The sequence below is a fragment of the Melanerpes formicivorus genome, unplaced genomic scaffold (assembly GCF_026170545.1).
Source record: "Melanerpes formicivorus ecotype bairdi unplaced genomic scaffold, bMelFor1.0.p_v2 SCAF_735, whole genome shotgun sequence".
Taxonomy (NCBI): Eukaryota; Metazoa; Chordata; class Aves; order Piciformes; family Picidae; genus Melanerpes; species Melanerpes formicivorus.
In genome coordinates, this window is record NW_027143087.1 from 48,919 (window position 1) to 61,587 (window position 12,669).

Genomic DNA, 12,669 nt, shown 5'->3' on the forward strand with positions numbered 1-12,669 from the left:
TGAGCAACCTGGGCTGGTGGGAGGTGTTGCTGCCCATGGCAGGGGGACTGGAACTGGATGGTCATTAAGGTCCCTTCCAACCCAAACCGCTCTATGATTCTATGATTTCCACCATGTCCCTGAAGCCCCCCCCCGAGAATCCAGGCTACTGCTATTGCAACTTACCTCTGTTGGTGTCTGCTGTGACTTTTTTTCTGACTTGGGCAGGTCTTTGCTCCCTCTTCTCTTCAGTGACTGCTGCAACGACAACACAATGAGATGCAGTGAATATTTCATTAAGAGGTATGTAATACAGGCACTCTTCTAAAACACAGCAAGTCAAACACAACCATAAGAGAATTAATCCCTTGTAATCCTTCAGATACAAAGTACAGAGGTGAGACACAGCTGCCCCCAGATGACCCAGCAATGTCATATGAGCATTGGTTTAATCACTCTTGTTACCGGTTTCCTTCATTTGAATACATCAATACATTTTAAGACTAGCACATAAGCATAGGATTGTTTGGGCTGGAAAAGACCTCCAAGATCATCAAGTCCAAACATCAAACCAACACCACCATGTGCCATATCACACTTTTCTTGAACACCACCAGGGATGGGGACTCTACCCTGGGCAGCCTGTCCCAATCCCTCAACACTCTTGCTGCAAAGAACCTAACCCTCCCCTGGCATCATTTGAGGCCATTTCTTCTCATTCTGTCACTCGGTATTAGGGACAAGAGTCCAACCCCCACCTCACTTCATCCTCCTTTCAGGGAGTCACAGAGAGCAATGAGGTCTCCCCTCAGCCTCCTCTTCTCCAGACTGAACAACCCCAGCTCCAGTATCTGCAATACTTTATTCTACTGCCCTTGGTTAGGATTGTACATCCACACAAGCCTCACACTTAACTGCACTCTTCTCATTTCAAGACACCTCTTTAATCAAGTGCTGGGCAGGCACAGAGAGCACAAGGAGACCTTCCACTGAAAGAAAGAGAAGTTGCAGGTGCTGCCAACCCCCACCACACTCCAACCTCTATTCAGGCAGCTGTAGAGTAGAGTAGAGTAGAGTAGAGTAGAGTAGAGTAGAGTAGAATAGAATAGAATAGAATAGAATAGAATAGAATAGAATAGAATAGAACAGAATAGACCAGGTTGGAAGAGACCTTCAAGATCATCGAGTCCAACACCATCTAATCAACTAAACCATGGCACCAAGCACCCCATCCAGTCTCTTCCTAAACACTTCCAGTGATGGTGACTCCAACACCTCCCTGGGCAGCACATTCCAATGGCCAATCTCTCTTTCTATGGAGAACTTCTTCCTAACATCCAACCTAAACCTCCCCTGGCAAAGCTGGAGACCGTGTTTTCTTGTTCTGATGCTGGGTGCCTGGGAGAAGAGACCAACCCCCACCTGCCTACAACCTCCCTTCAGGGAGTTGGAGAGAGCAATGAGGTCACCCCTGAGCCTCCTCTTCTCCAGGCTAAGCAACCCCAACTCCCTCAGCCTCTCCTCACAGGGCTGTGCTCCAGACCCCTCCTCAGCCTTGTTGCTCTTCTCTGGACACCTTCCAGCCAGGATGCCATTGGCCTTCTTGGCTACCTGGGCACACTGCAGGCTCATGTTCAGCCTACTATCAACCAGTACCCCCAGGTCCCTCTCTGCCTGGCTGCTCTCAGCCACTCTGACCCCAGCCTGTAGCACTGCCTGGGATTGTTGTGGCCAATGTGTAGAACCTGGCACTTAGATGCGTTCAATCTCCTGCCCTTGGACCCTGCCCATCTGTCCAGCCTGTCGAGGTCCCTCTGCAGAGCTCTGTCCCCTCAGCCTCCTCTTCTCCAATGAATGTTTAACACACAACAATAGAGGTAAGAAAGCATGTGAGCCAAGTGGTAACTGCCAAAAGGAAAAGCTGAGGCAAGCAGTGAAACCCAGCCAAGGTAATTCACAATGTGCCTAGCCAGACATGTAGCCTTAGCCTTTGGGGTAGGGAGCTTACATAAAGCACAGAATCACATAGAATCACAGAATTATCAGGGTTGGAAGGGACTCCAAGGATCAGCCAGTTCCAACCCCCCTGCCATGGGCAGGGACATCCTCCACTAGATCAGGCTGCCCAGAGTCACATCTAGCCTGACCTTAAAAACATGCAGGGATGAGGCTTCTGCCAACCTTCAGCTGACCTGAGTGATAGGAGAACAATGCCCATGGTACTGCTTCTACAATGAGAGATTGCTAAAGTGCTCAAGTAGTACTGGAATATTTCAACAGCACTGGGGATAAGACGACCAGCAACTGGCACAGGTATTGTATAATCCCTGCTTACCGAGACTAGAAGGGCAATGAGGCTGGGGAGAGGTCTCAAGACAAGATAGTGTTGGGCTAATGGTTGGATTTGATGATCCCAGAGGGGAGGTTTAGACTGGAGATCAGGAAGAAATTATTTCTAGTGAGGGTGGTGAGACACTGCAACAGGCAACTTGTTGTCCAGGGAGGTTGTGGATGCCCCCTCCCTGGAGGTCTTCAAGGCCAGGTTGGATGAGGCCTCAACCAACCTGGACTGGTGGGAAGTCTGCCCATGGCAGAGGACATATGATTCTATGATCTTTAAGGTCCCTTCCAAGACAAACCATTCTATGAACCTTAAAGGTCTTTTCCAGCCTAGATGGTTCTAAGATACCTAACACTTGCACCTTAGCCAGAGAAACCCTTTGCATTTTGTACCAAACCCACAGTGCTAGAGCAAACCATGACAGCTCTGTGGTAGAGCCAGCAAAACAGAATCACAGAATTGTCAAGGTTGGGAGGGAGCTCAAGGCTCAGCCAGTCCCAACCCCCCTGCCATGGGCAGGGACACCTCACACTACAGCAGGTTGCTCACAGCTACATCCAGCCTGGCTGCAAACACCTCCAGGCAGGAGGCTGCCACCACCTCCCTGGGCAGCCTGTGCCAGGCTCTCACCACCCTCATGGGGAACAACTTCTTCCTCACATCCAATCTCAATCTACCCATTTGTAGTTTTGCTCCACCCCCCCCAGTCCTATCCCTCCCTGACACCCTCAAAAGTCCCTCCCCAGCTTTCTTGGAGCCCCCTGCAGATCCTGGAAGGCCACAATTAGGTCTCCTGGTCTCCTGGGAGCCTACTCTTCTCTTCTCCAGACTGAACAGCCCCAACTCCCTCAGTCTGTCCTCATAGCAGAGGTGCTCCAGCCCTCTAAAGAGCACACTTTGCATAAAATGAAGCAGTACATTTCTGCTTGCATTACATTTGATTCTTTCTTTTTCTTCTTTGGCAAACCCCCCTGAGCAGTAAAAGCTGAAAGCTGACATTTCAAAGCTCTCCATATGCCCTGCTCATGCAGCTGGCCAGACTCTGGCACTTTGCTTTCTGAGACTGCAGCACACTCCTTCATCCACCAGGACACCATGAAACAGTGAAACAGCTGCTCTGAAGAGGAAGAGGTCTCCTGCCATTTGAACTTTTCAAAAGATGGAAGAGCTAAGGATGCTTTGTTCCCCAGCACTCTCCAGCCAGGCCTCATTACAGCTGCAGAGTGCACAGTCAGCCTACACTCAGCTCTCTAATCCTGAGACACAAAAGTAAACCTCAGAACACTGCAGCCTTTGGAGGGATGGTGCTGCAATGAGGTATTTGGCTGCAAAGTGATGCCAGTTAAATCTGTTTCCTAGGGCTTGCTAGGTTGCTGTTTATTTGCCAGCTCAGCTATTTAGATTGAACACATTCCAAGTGCCAGGTTCTACACACTGGCCACAACAACCCCATGCAGAGCTACAGGCTGGGGTCAGAGTGGCTGAGAGCAGCCAGGCAGAGAGGGACCTGGGGGTGCTGGTTGAGAGTAGGCTGAATGTGAGCCAGCAGTGTGCCCAGGTGGCCAAGAAGGCCAATGACATCCTGGCCTGCATCAGGAACAGTGTGGCCAGCAGGAGCAGGGAAGTCATTGTGCCCTGTGCTCAGCACTGGTTGGGCCACACCTTGAGTCCTGTGTCCAGTTCTGGGCTCCTCAGTTTAAGGACATTGAGAGACTTGAAGGTGTCCAGAGAAGGGCAAGGAGGCTGGGGAGGGGTCTGGAGCACAGCCCTGTGAGGAGAGGCTGAGGGAGCTGGGGTTGCTTAGCCTGGAGAAGAGGAGGCTCAGGGGAGACCTTCTTGCTCTCTCCAACTCCCTGATGGGAGGTTGTAGCCAGGTGGGGGTTGGTCTCTTCTCCCAGGCACCCAGCAGCAGAACAAGAGGACACAGTCTCAATCTGTGCAGGGGAGGTTTAGGTTGGATGTTAGGAAGAAGTTCTTCACAGAAAGAGAGATTGGCCATTGGAATGTGAAAAGTCCCTCTGCAGCCTTCCTGGAGGCTCCCTTGAGGGACTGGAAGGCAGCTATAACATCCCCCTGGGTTCCCCTTTTCTCCAGGCTGAACAACCCCAGCTCCCTCAGCCCATCCTCACAGCAGAGGTGCTCCAGCCAGCAGCCTCTCAACCCCCTCACTGTACCAAAAGTCTCCCTCCTGTTCAGTTGCCTGTTTTACCATCTTCATTCTCAGGGAACAGCTGCAGGAAAAAGCTGTGTAAGCTGTGCCGCTTAAACTCACTGCAGACCTTCATTCTGAGACAAAGTTTGGCAGCCCTGAGCTCATTATAAATATTTGATCACTGGGATGCATTTTTAAGCAGCTACCCTGAACAAACACCTGACTCTTCAGCACTTAGCAGAAATGCCACTGACCCAGCAAGCCACCTGCAGGTTAATGCACAGCAACCCTGATGGGGTTATACAAGAGTCAGTTCTTGGTCCTGCACTACTGAACTAATGCTTCTGCCTGGGAAAACAAAACCAACCAAATCAAACCAAACCAAACTATATTGGATAAAGTAAAGGTTGGAGGAGCTTTAAAAAGGATGGTCAGTGATACAAGCCTTGGGGCAAGCAGAGAATATCTGGTTCAATGTGACTAAATACATGTGGAACATAGGAAGTTGCATCTGAACATGAGGAGGAACTTCAGGGTGATGGAGCGCTGGAGCAGGCTGTCCAGGGAGGTATCATAGTATCATAGAATCAGTCAGGGTTGGAAGGGACCACAAAGATCATCTAGTTCCAACCCCCCTGCCATGGGCAGGGACACCCCACACTAGATCAGGCTGCCCAGAGCCTCATCCAGCCTGGTCTGGTGGTGGAGTCTCCTTCTCTGGAGACATTCAAAACCTGCCTGGATGTGTTCCTGTGTGACCTTCTCTAGGTGAACCTGCGCTGGCAAAGGGGTTGGACTCAATGATCTCCAGAGGTCACTTCCAATCCCTAACACTCCCTGACTCTGAGAAATATGAAGACATGTATGTAGCCAGGAAGGGGCTGGTCTCTTCTCCCAGGCAACCAGCACTAGAACAAGGGGACACAGTTTGAAGCTGTGCCAGAGGAAGTTTAGGCTGGAGGTGAGGAGAAAGTTCTTCCCAGAGAGAGCTGTTGGCCATTGGAATGTGCTGCCCAGGGAGGTGGTGGAGTCCCCATCCCTGGAGGTGTTCAAGAGGGGATTGGATGTGGCACTTGGTGCCATGGTTTAGTCATGAGGCCTGTGGTGACAGGTTGGACTCGATGATCTTTGAGGTCTCTTCCAACCTTGGTGATTCTGTGATATATCTTCATATGGGCTGCATCAAAGGCAGTATGACCAGCAGGTCAAGAGATGTGATTCTGCCACTCTGCTCTGCCCTGGTGAGGCCTCACCCAGAATGCTGTACCCAGCTCTGGGGCCCCCAACACAGGAGAGACCATGAAGGAGGCCAGGAAGATGATCAGAGGCTGGAGCATCTGTCCTATGAAGACAGGCTGGGAAAATTTGGGCTGTTCAGCCTGGAGCAGAGAAGGCTCCAGGCAGACCTTAGACGGCTCCACGGAGACATTAGAAGGCTCCAGGGAGACCTTAGAAAGCTCCAGGGAGACCTTAGAGCTATGTTTCAATATCTTGTCCAACCCTGCTGCAGTCAGCAGGGAAACCTCCAAGCAGATCAGGTTGCTCAGGGCCCCACCAAGTTTGACCTTGAATGTCATCAGGGATGGGGCCTCAACCACACCTCTGGGCAGCCTGTTCCAGTGTTCCACCACCCTCTTTGTGAAGAACTTCCTCCTGATGTCCAGCCTAAACCTCCCCTGCTTGGAATGCATGAAACCTGACCAGAGGTTGGGGAACCCAGCAGCAACACTCCTAGAAGTGCCCCACAGGGAAAATGAACCCCTGAGTGTATTTATGAGTGCCACCCAGGCAATGCCCCAGTTCCAAGCACTTTCTGGGGCACTGCTGCAGGTGCTTCTAATTAATCATTTAATCAAAGAGCTGAACTGCCAGCATCTGTAAAGAATAAAACAATTCAGGCAAGCCTGCAACATAAAACACTCTTGGTAATTAGGCCAGCTGGATGGCTTCATCACTCATGCTTTAGAGGCATGTAGAAGCCTCTCGTTACACACAGCACTGGTGGAAGCAGATGCATGGCGAATACCTTCTAACTGCAAGCACTCATCTGTGACCTAAACCAAACCTGCATCCATTGCTGAGAGAGCCAAAGTCAATTAACACCATCACACAACTGGGCTCCCACAAAGCAAACCAGAACTGATAGCCACAGGCCTCATGCTACACATCTGGATGGATGCTGTGGTTAACAGCGGCAATGGAGACAGCCAGACACCATGTGTCACAACATGCCAGCACAAACACACACTTAGAAAAGCTCAGTGGACCCCTGAAAGGTTACCTTGGGCTGGAAAGGACCTCAGAGATCATCTAGTTCCAGCCTCCTGCCCACCATGGGCAGGGACACTTTCCACTACCCCACGTTGCTCAAGGTCTCATCCAGCCTGGCCTTGAACACCCCCAGGGAGGAGGCAGCCACAGCCTCCCTGGGCAAGCTGTGCCAGTGTCTCACCACTCTCATACTGAATAACTTCTTCCTCAGATCCAGTCTAAACCTACTCTCCATCAGCTTAAAACCATTCCTCCTTGTCCTGTCTCTAGACACCCTCATGAAAAGTCCCTCTGCAGCCTTCCTGTAGGATCCCTTCAGGTATTGGAAGGCTGCTCCAAGGTCCCCCCGGAGTCTTCTCCTCTCCTGACTGAACCCAGGCTCCCTCAGCCTGTGCTCACAGCAGAGCTGCTCCAGCCCTTGAACCATCTTTGTGGCCTCCTCTGGACTCTCTCCAGCAGCTCTGTGTCCTCCTTCTGCTGGTGACACCAGCACAGGAGGCAGGATTGGAAGTGAGGTCTCAGCAGAGCAGAGTCAAGGGGCAGAATCCCTGCTGCCCACACTCCTCTGGCTGCAGCCCAGCACACAGCTGCCTGCTGGGCTGCAGGAGGGCACTGCTGGCTCCTGGGGAGCTTCTCAGCACCCAACACCCCCCAGTCTCTTTCTTCAGAGCTGCTCTCAACCCACTCTGCACCCAGCCTGGATTTGTGCCTGGGGTTGGCCTGACCCACCTGCAGGACCTTGCACTTTGACTTGTTGAACCACCTGCAGTTGTTACTGGCCCACTTCTCTAATGAGAATGAGAAGTCACTGAGCCTTCCTCAACAAATTAGAGCTCATATTGTTGTCTTCTTTGTCCACCCTGCATTATTTCACAGCAACACACTGCAGTGTCTCAGTTATAAGTTAGTTATTCCCTTGGTAATGTTGGTAGGAGAACTTCTGATGAATGTGTGAACATTCCTGAAGCACAACCCAAAAGAAAGCCCACACCAAACTTCTGACTGATCAGTCAGCACGCTTCCCAAGCTGGAGAGCTGAAGGGAGAAAGCTGAAGAGCTGCACATGAGTGAGTAAAGCCCATGGAGAACATCACCAGCTCATCAAGCTGATCCCAAGGTGCTCTCTCTGTCAAGTGACTCATCTCTCTTTAATGCACAGTGACACACATCACAGGATGTGGCTATAAATGAGTGCAAGTGAGCAAGTGCAAGAAGGAGGTGACTCCAAACATGCAGTTCTGCTCTTTGCAGTGTAGCACTTCCAGGGCAGTTCAGAGGTGGAGCACAACTGTCAGAGAAGGGCAACAAGGTTGGGGAGGGAACACAAGCCCTGTGAGGAGAGGCTGAGGGAGCTGGGTTGCTTAGCCTGGAGAGGAGGAGACTCAGGGGTGACCTTATTGCTCTCTAGAACTCCCTTAAGGGAGGTTGTAGACAGGCAGAGGTTGGTCTCTTCTCCCAGGCAACCAGCACCAGATCAGAGGACACAGTCTCAGGCTGCGCCAGGGGAGGTTTAGGCTGGATGTTAGGAGGAAGTTTTACACAGAGAGAGTGTTTGCCCATTGGAATGGGCTGCCCAGGGAGGTGAGTGCTGGCATCTGTGTAATGCCTGATGTTGTTTCGGGCAGCTGGGGAAGAGCCAGGGGGACTCTGTCGCAACCGAAGGTTGTGAGCAGGTGGCATCTTGTACTCACAATGTGCTCAAATACTCCCAGGCACAAATACAGGCTGGAAAGCAGCCCTGAGGAGAGAGACTTGGGGGTGCTGGGGGAGGAGAAGCTCACCAGGAGCTCTCAGTGTGCACTTGCAGCCCAGGAAAGCCAATCAGATCCTGGGCTGCAGCAGGAGAAGTGTGGCCAGCAGGGCAAGGGAGGTGATTCTCCCCCTCTGCTCAGCTCTGGGGAGACCCCACCTGGAGTCCTGCCTCCAGTTCTGGAGCCCCTATTGCAAGAGGGATGTGGAGGTGCTGGAAGGTGTCCAGAGCAGGGCCAGGAGGATGAGCAGAGGGCAGCTTTGGGCTGGAGGACTTTGATCAGAGGGCTGGAGCACCTCTCCTATGAGGACAGACTGAAGGAGTTGGGGCTGTTCAGTCTGGAGAAGAGAAGGCTCCGAGGAGACCTAATTGTGGCCTTGCAGTATCTGAAGGGGGCTACAAGAAGGCTGGGGAGGGACTGCTCAGGATCTCAGGGAGTGATAGGACTAGAGGGAATGGACTGAAGCTGGAGGTGGGGAGATTCAGGCTGGAGGGGAGGAGGAAGTTCTTCCCCCTGAGAGTGGTGAAGCCCTGGAATGGGTTGTCCAGGGAGGTGGTTGAGGCCCCGTCCCTGGAGGTGTTTAAGCCCAGGCTGGATGAGGCTCTGGGCAGGCTGATCTAGTGTGGGGTGTCCCTGCCCATGGCAGGGGGGGTTGGAACTGGATGATCCTCGTGGTCCCTTCCAACCCTGACTGATTCTATGATACTATGTGTGGGGTCACCATCACTGGAGGTGTTCAGGAGGAGACTGGATTGGGGTGCTTGGTGCCATGGGTTAGATGATTAGGTGGTGTTGGATGATAGGTTGGACTCAATGATCTTGAAGGTCTCTTCCAACTGCTTTATTCTATTCTATTCAAACTGGCACACTGGTGGCCAACAAAGAAGCAGCTGCCTGCCTTGCACAGTCATGTAGCCTCTACTCCTGTCCAGCCTGGCCACAGAAGCCATTTGTTGAGCATTATTCCCCATGGATAATGCCTTCCTTTGTTGTACTTTGTGCATCATCCCCTGCATGTGATCTATCAGCCTGAGGGAAGGTTTGGTGCTCTGCACAGACCCAGCCCCTTGTGCAGCTGTGCTGCACAGGGTACAATAGAGCTGTACAAAACACCTGCAAAGTGTCCTTCCTCACAGAACCCAATAGGATCACAGAGTGGTGGTGGCTGGAAGGATTATTGAGTCCAAGCCTTGCTGCCAGAGCAGGATCACCCAGAGAAAATCACACTGAAATATGTCCAGGTGGGTTTGGAATGCCTCCAGAGGTGCAGAACCCACAGCCTCTCTGGGCAGCCTGCTGCAGAGCTCTGCCAGCCTCACAGTGAAGAATGTTTCCCTTAAGTCTAGGTGGAATCTCCTGTGTTCCAGTTTGTGTCCACTGCCCCTTTTCCTGTCACGGGACACCACTGAGAAGAGCCTGGCTCCATCCTTTGGACACCACAGGATGAGAAGCTCAACAGGAGCCAGCAGTGTGCACTTGCTGCTCAGAAAGCCAATCATCCTGGGCTGCAGCAAGAGAAGCAGAGCCAGCAGGTTGAGGGAGGTGAATCTCCCCCTCTGCTCCACTCTGCTGAGACCACAGCTGGAAGCTCTGTGTCCAGCTCTGGAGCCTCTATTACAGGAAGGATCTGGAGGTGCTGGAAGGTGTCCAGAGAAGGGCCATGAGGATGAGCAGAGGGCTGGAGATCCCCTCTTATGAGGACAGACTGAGGGAGCTTGGTCTGTTCAGTCTGGAGAAGAGAAAACTCCCAGGAGACCTTATTGTGGCTTTCCAGGAATCTGCAGGGGGCTCCAAGAAAGCTGGGGAGGGACTTTTGAGGGTGTCAGGGAGTGATAGGACTGGGGGGGATGGAGCAAAACTAGAAATGGGGAGATTGAGATTGGATGTGAGGAAGAAGTTGTTCCCCATGAGGGTGGTGAGGAGACTGGCCACAGGTTGCCCAGGGAGGTGGTGAAGCCTCCTGCCTGAGGTGTTTGCAGCCAGGCTGGATGTGGCTGTGAGCAACCTGCTGTAGTGTGAGGTGTCCCTGCCCATGGCAGGGGGGTTGGAACTGGCTGAGCCTTGAGGTCCCTTCCAACCCTGACAATTCTGTGTTCTATGACTCACCCTTTAGCTATTGATCAGCACTAATGAGATTCCCCCTTAGGCTGCTCTTCTGCAGGCTGAACAGCCCCAGCTCTCCCAGCCTCTCCTTGTGAGGTAGATGTTCCAGTCCCCAAATGTTCAGTTTTGCTACATTCCCATGAAGCAAATGGCTCCTGTGAATGGCTGACAGTTGATACATCATTCAAAAGCAATTTCAGAAGACTTAAGTGCAAACAACCTCTCAATGCACTTGGGGGGTTTTGTTTCTCCCCCCAGCCCTGTTTATGGCAGGACATTTTCAGTGAAACTATTACAACAGATTTTGCACCAAGCTCATTTCTTTCTGCATGATGATTCTCTCTGAACTGCAGCAAACTCTGCCTAGTTGGCTCCCTCTGCAATCTGTGCAAGCCATGGCAGCAGCGTGTTCTGAGCCAAGATGTCAGAAGCACCCCCTCACAGATGATAAATAGCATCCCTGCTGAGGACTATTTTTAAAGGAACCAAATATTTGGGCAGGGTACCAAAGGTAACAGAATTTCACACAAGCAAGTCTGACAGAAGTAACTGGGGGGGGGAGGAGGGGGGTGTTACATCTGCAGGGATGCAGCTCTTGGAGAATCACTGAGACAGAGGAATTTTTGACCTTTTTTCCCCTTGTGTGAGCAGAGTCCAACAGGATGGCATTCAACAAGTCCAAGGGCTGGGTGCTGCACTTTGGCCACAGCAACCCCAGGCAGTGCTACAGGCTGGGTCAGAGTGGCTGAGAGCAGCCAGGCAGAGAGGGACCCTGGGGGTGCTGGTTGATGGTAGGCTGAACATGAGCCTGCAGTGTGCCCAAGTGGCCAAGAAGGCCAATGGCATCCTGGCCTGCATCAGGAAGAGTGTGGCCAGCAGGAGCAGGGAGGTCATTGTGCCCTGTGCTCAGCACTGCTGAGGCCACACCTTGAGTCCTGTGTCCAGTTCTGGGCCCCTCAGTTTCAGAAGGACATTGAGAGTCTTGAAGGTGTCCAGAGAAGGGCAAGGAGGCTGGGGAGGGGTCTGGAGCACAGCCCTGTGAGGGAGCTGGGGTTGTCTAGCCTGGAGAAGAGGAGGCTCAGGGGATACCTTCTTGCTGTCTACAACTCCCTGAAGGGAGGTTGTAGCCAGGTGGGGGTTGGTCTCTTCTGCCAGGCACCCAGCAGCAGAACAAAGAGGACACAGTCTCCAGCTGTGCCAGGGGAGGTTTAGGCTGGAGGTGAGGAGAAAGCTCTTCACAGGGAGAGTTGTTAGCCATTGGGATGTGCTGCCCAGGGAGGTGGTGGAGTCCCCATTCCCTGGAGGTGTTCAAGAGGGGATTGGATGTGGCACTTGGAGCCATGGTTTAGTAGTCATGAGGTGTTGGGTTGACAGGTTGGACTTGATGATCTTTGAGGTCTTTTCCAACCTTATTGAGTCTATGATTCTACCTCAGGCTGAGCCTTGTCTCTCATCTCTTTTGTGTAAATCTCCTCTCTTTATGTAAAGAGATGAGATATTTTTCCCCCCCCTCATTATCCTGCTGTTCTTTTCCACCAAAGCAAGCTGAGTCTTCAACAGGTACCACAATGAGCTTCCAGATCACAGAAACCCTTTGCTTAAAGGTACTTTTAGTAAAAGTGTGCTATGAAGAGCTGGGATTTGGGTCGTTCAAAAGACCTAGGAAGAAATGAGGCTTGTGAGAGCCTGTAAAAGCCTCCCCTGCTGCCATCTGGTGCCAGGAGCAAGTAAATCACTTTCACTCTTGGAGGAGCACCACTGATGGGTGAGGATGGCTGTGGCTCATCTCTAGATGTGGTTTTCAACATATGTTTCTGTTTATATAGATAAAGCACCAATCATCACATCTATTAACATTCCTTGGAACCCCACTTCTGAGGCATAGACACATAGCTACAAGGGTTTGGGTTGGAAGGGACCTTAAAGATCATCTAGTTCCTACCCCTGTACTGTTGGCAGGGACACTTCCCACCAGCCCAGGTTGCTCAAGGCCTCATCCAGCCTGCTTTGAACACCTTGCAGGCTTGGTGCCTCTACAGCTCTGGGTAACCTATTTCAGTGCCTCAGCAACC

The 12,669-nt window shown here is 51.9% G+C and overlaps 1 protein-coding gene across 1 annotated transcript in view; it reads right to left on the bottom strand.

The window, feature by feature from the left end:
- The window catches only part of MTCL3 (MTCL family member 3), a 55,777-nt gene that overhangs the window by 22,102 nt on the left and 21,006 nt on the right, over nt 1-12,669 (bottom strand). Inside the window, 1 exon segment of the mRNA XM_068170886.1 lies at nt 166-237. Within this exon segment, the coding sequence (XP_068026987.1) occupies nt 166-237 (72 nt within the window).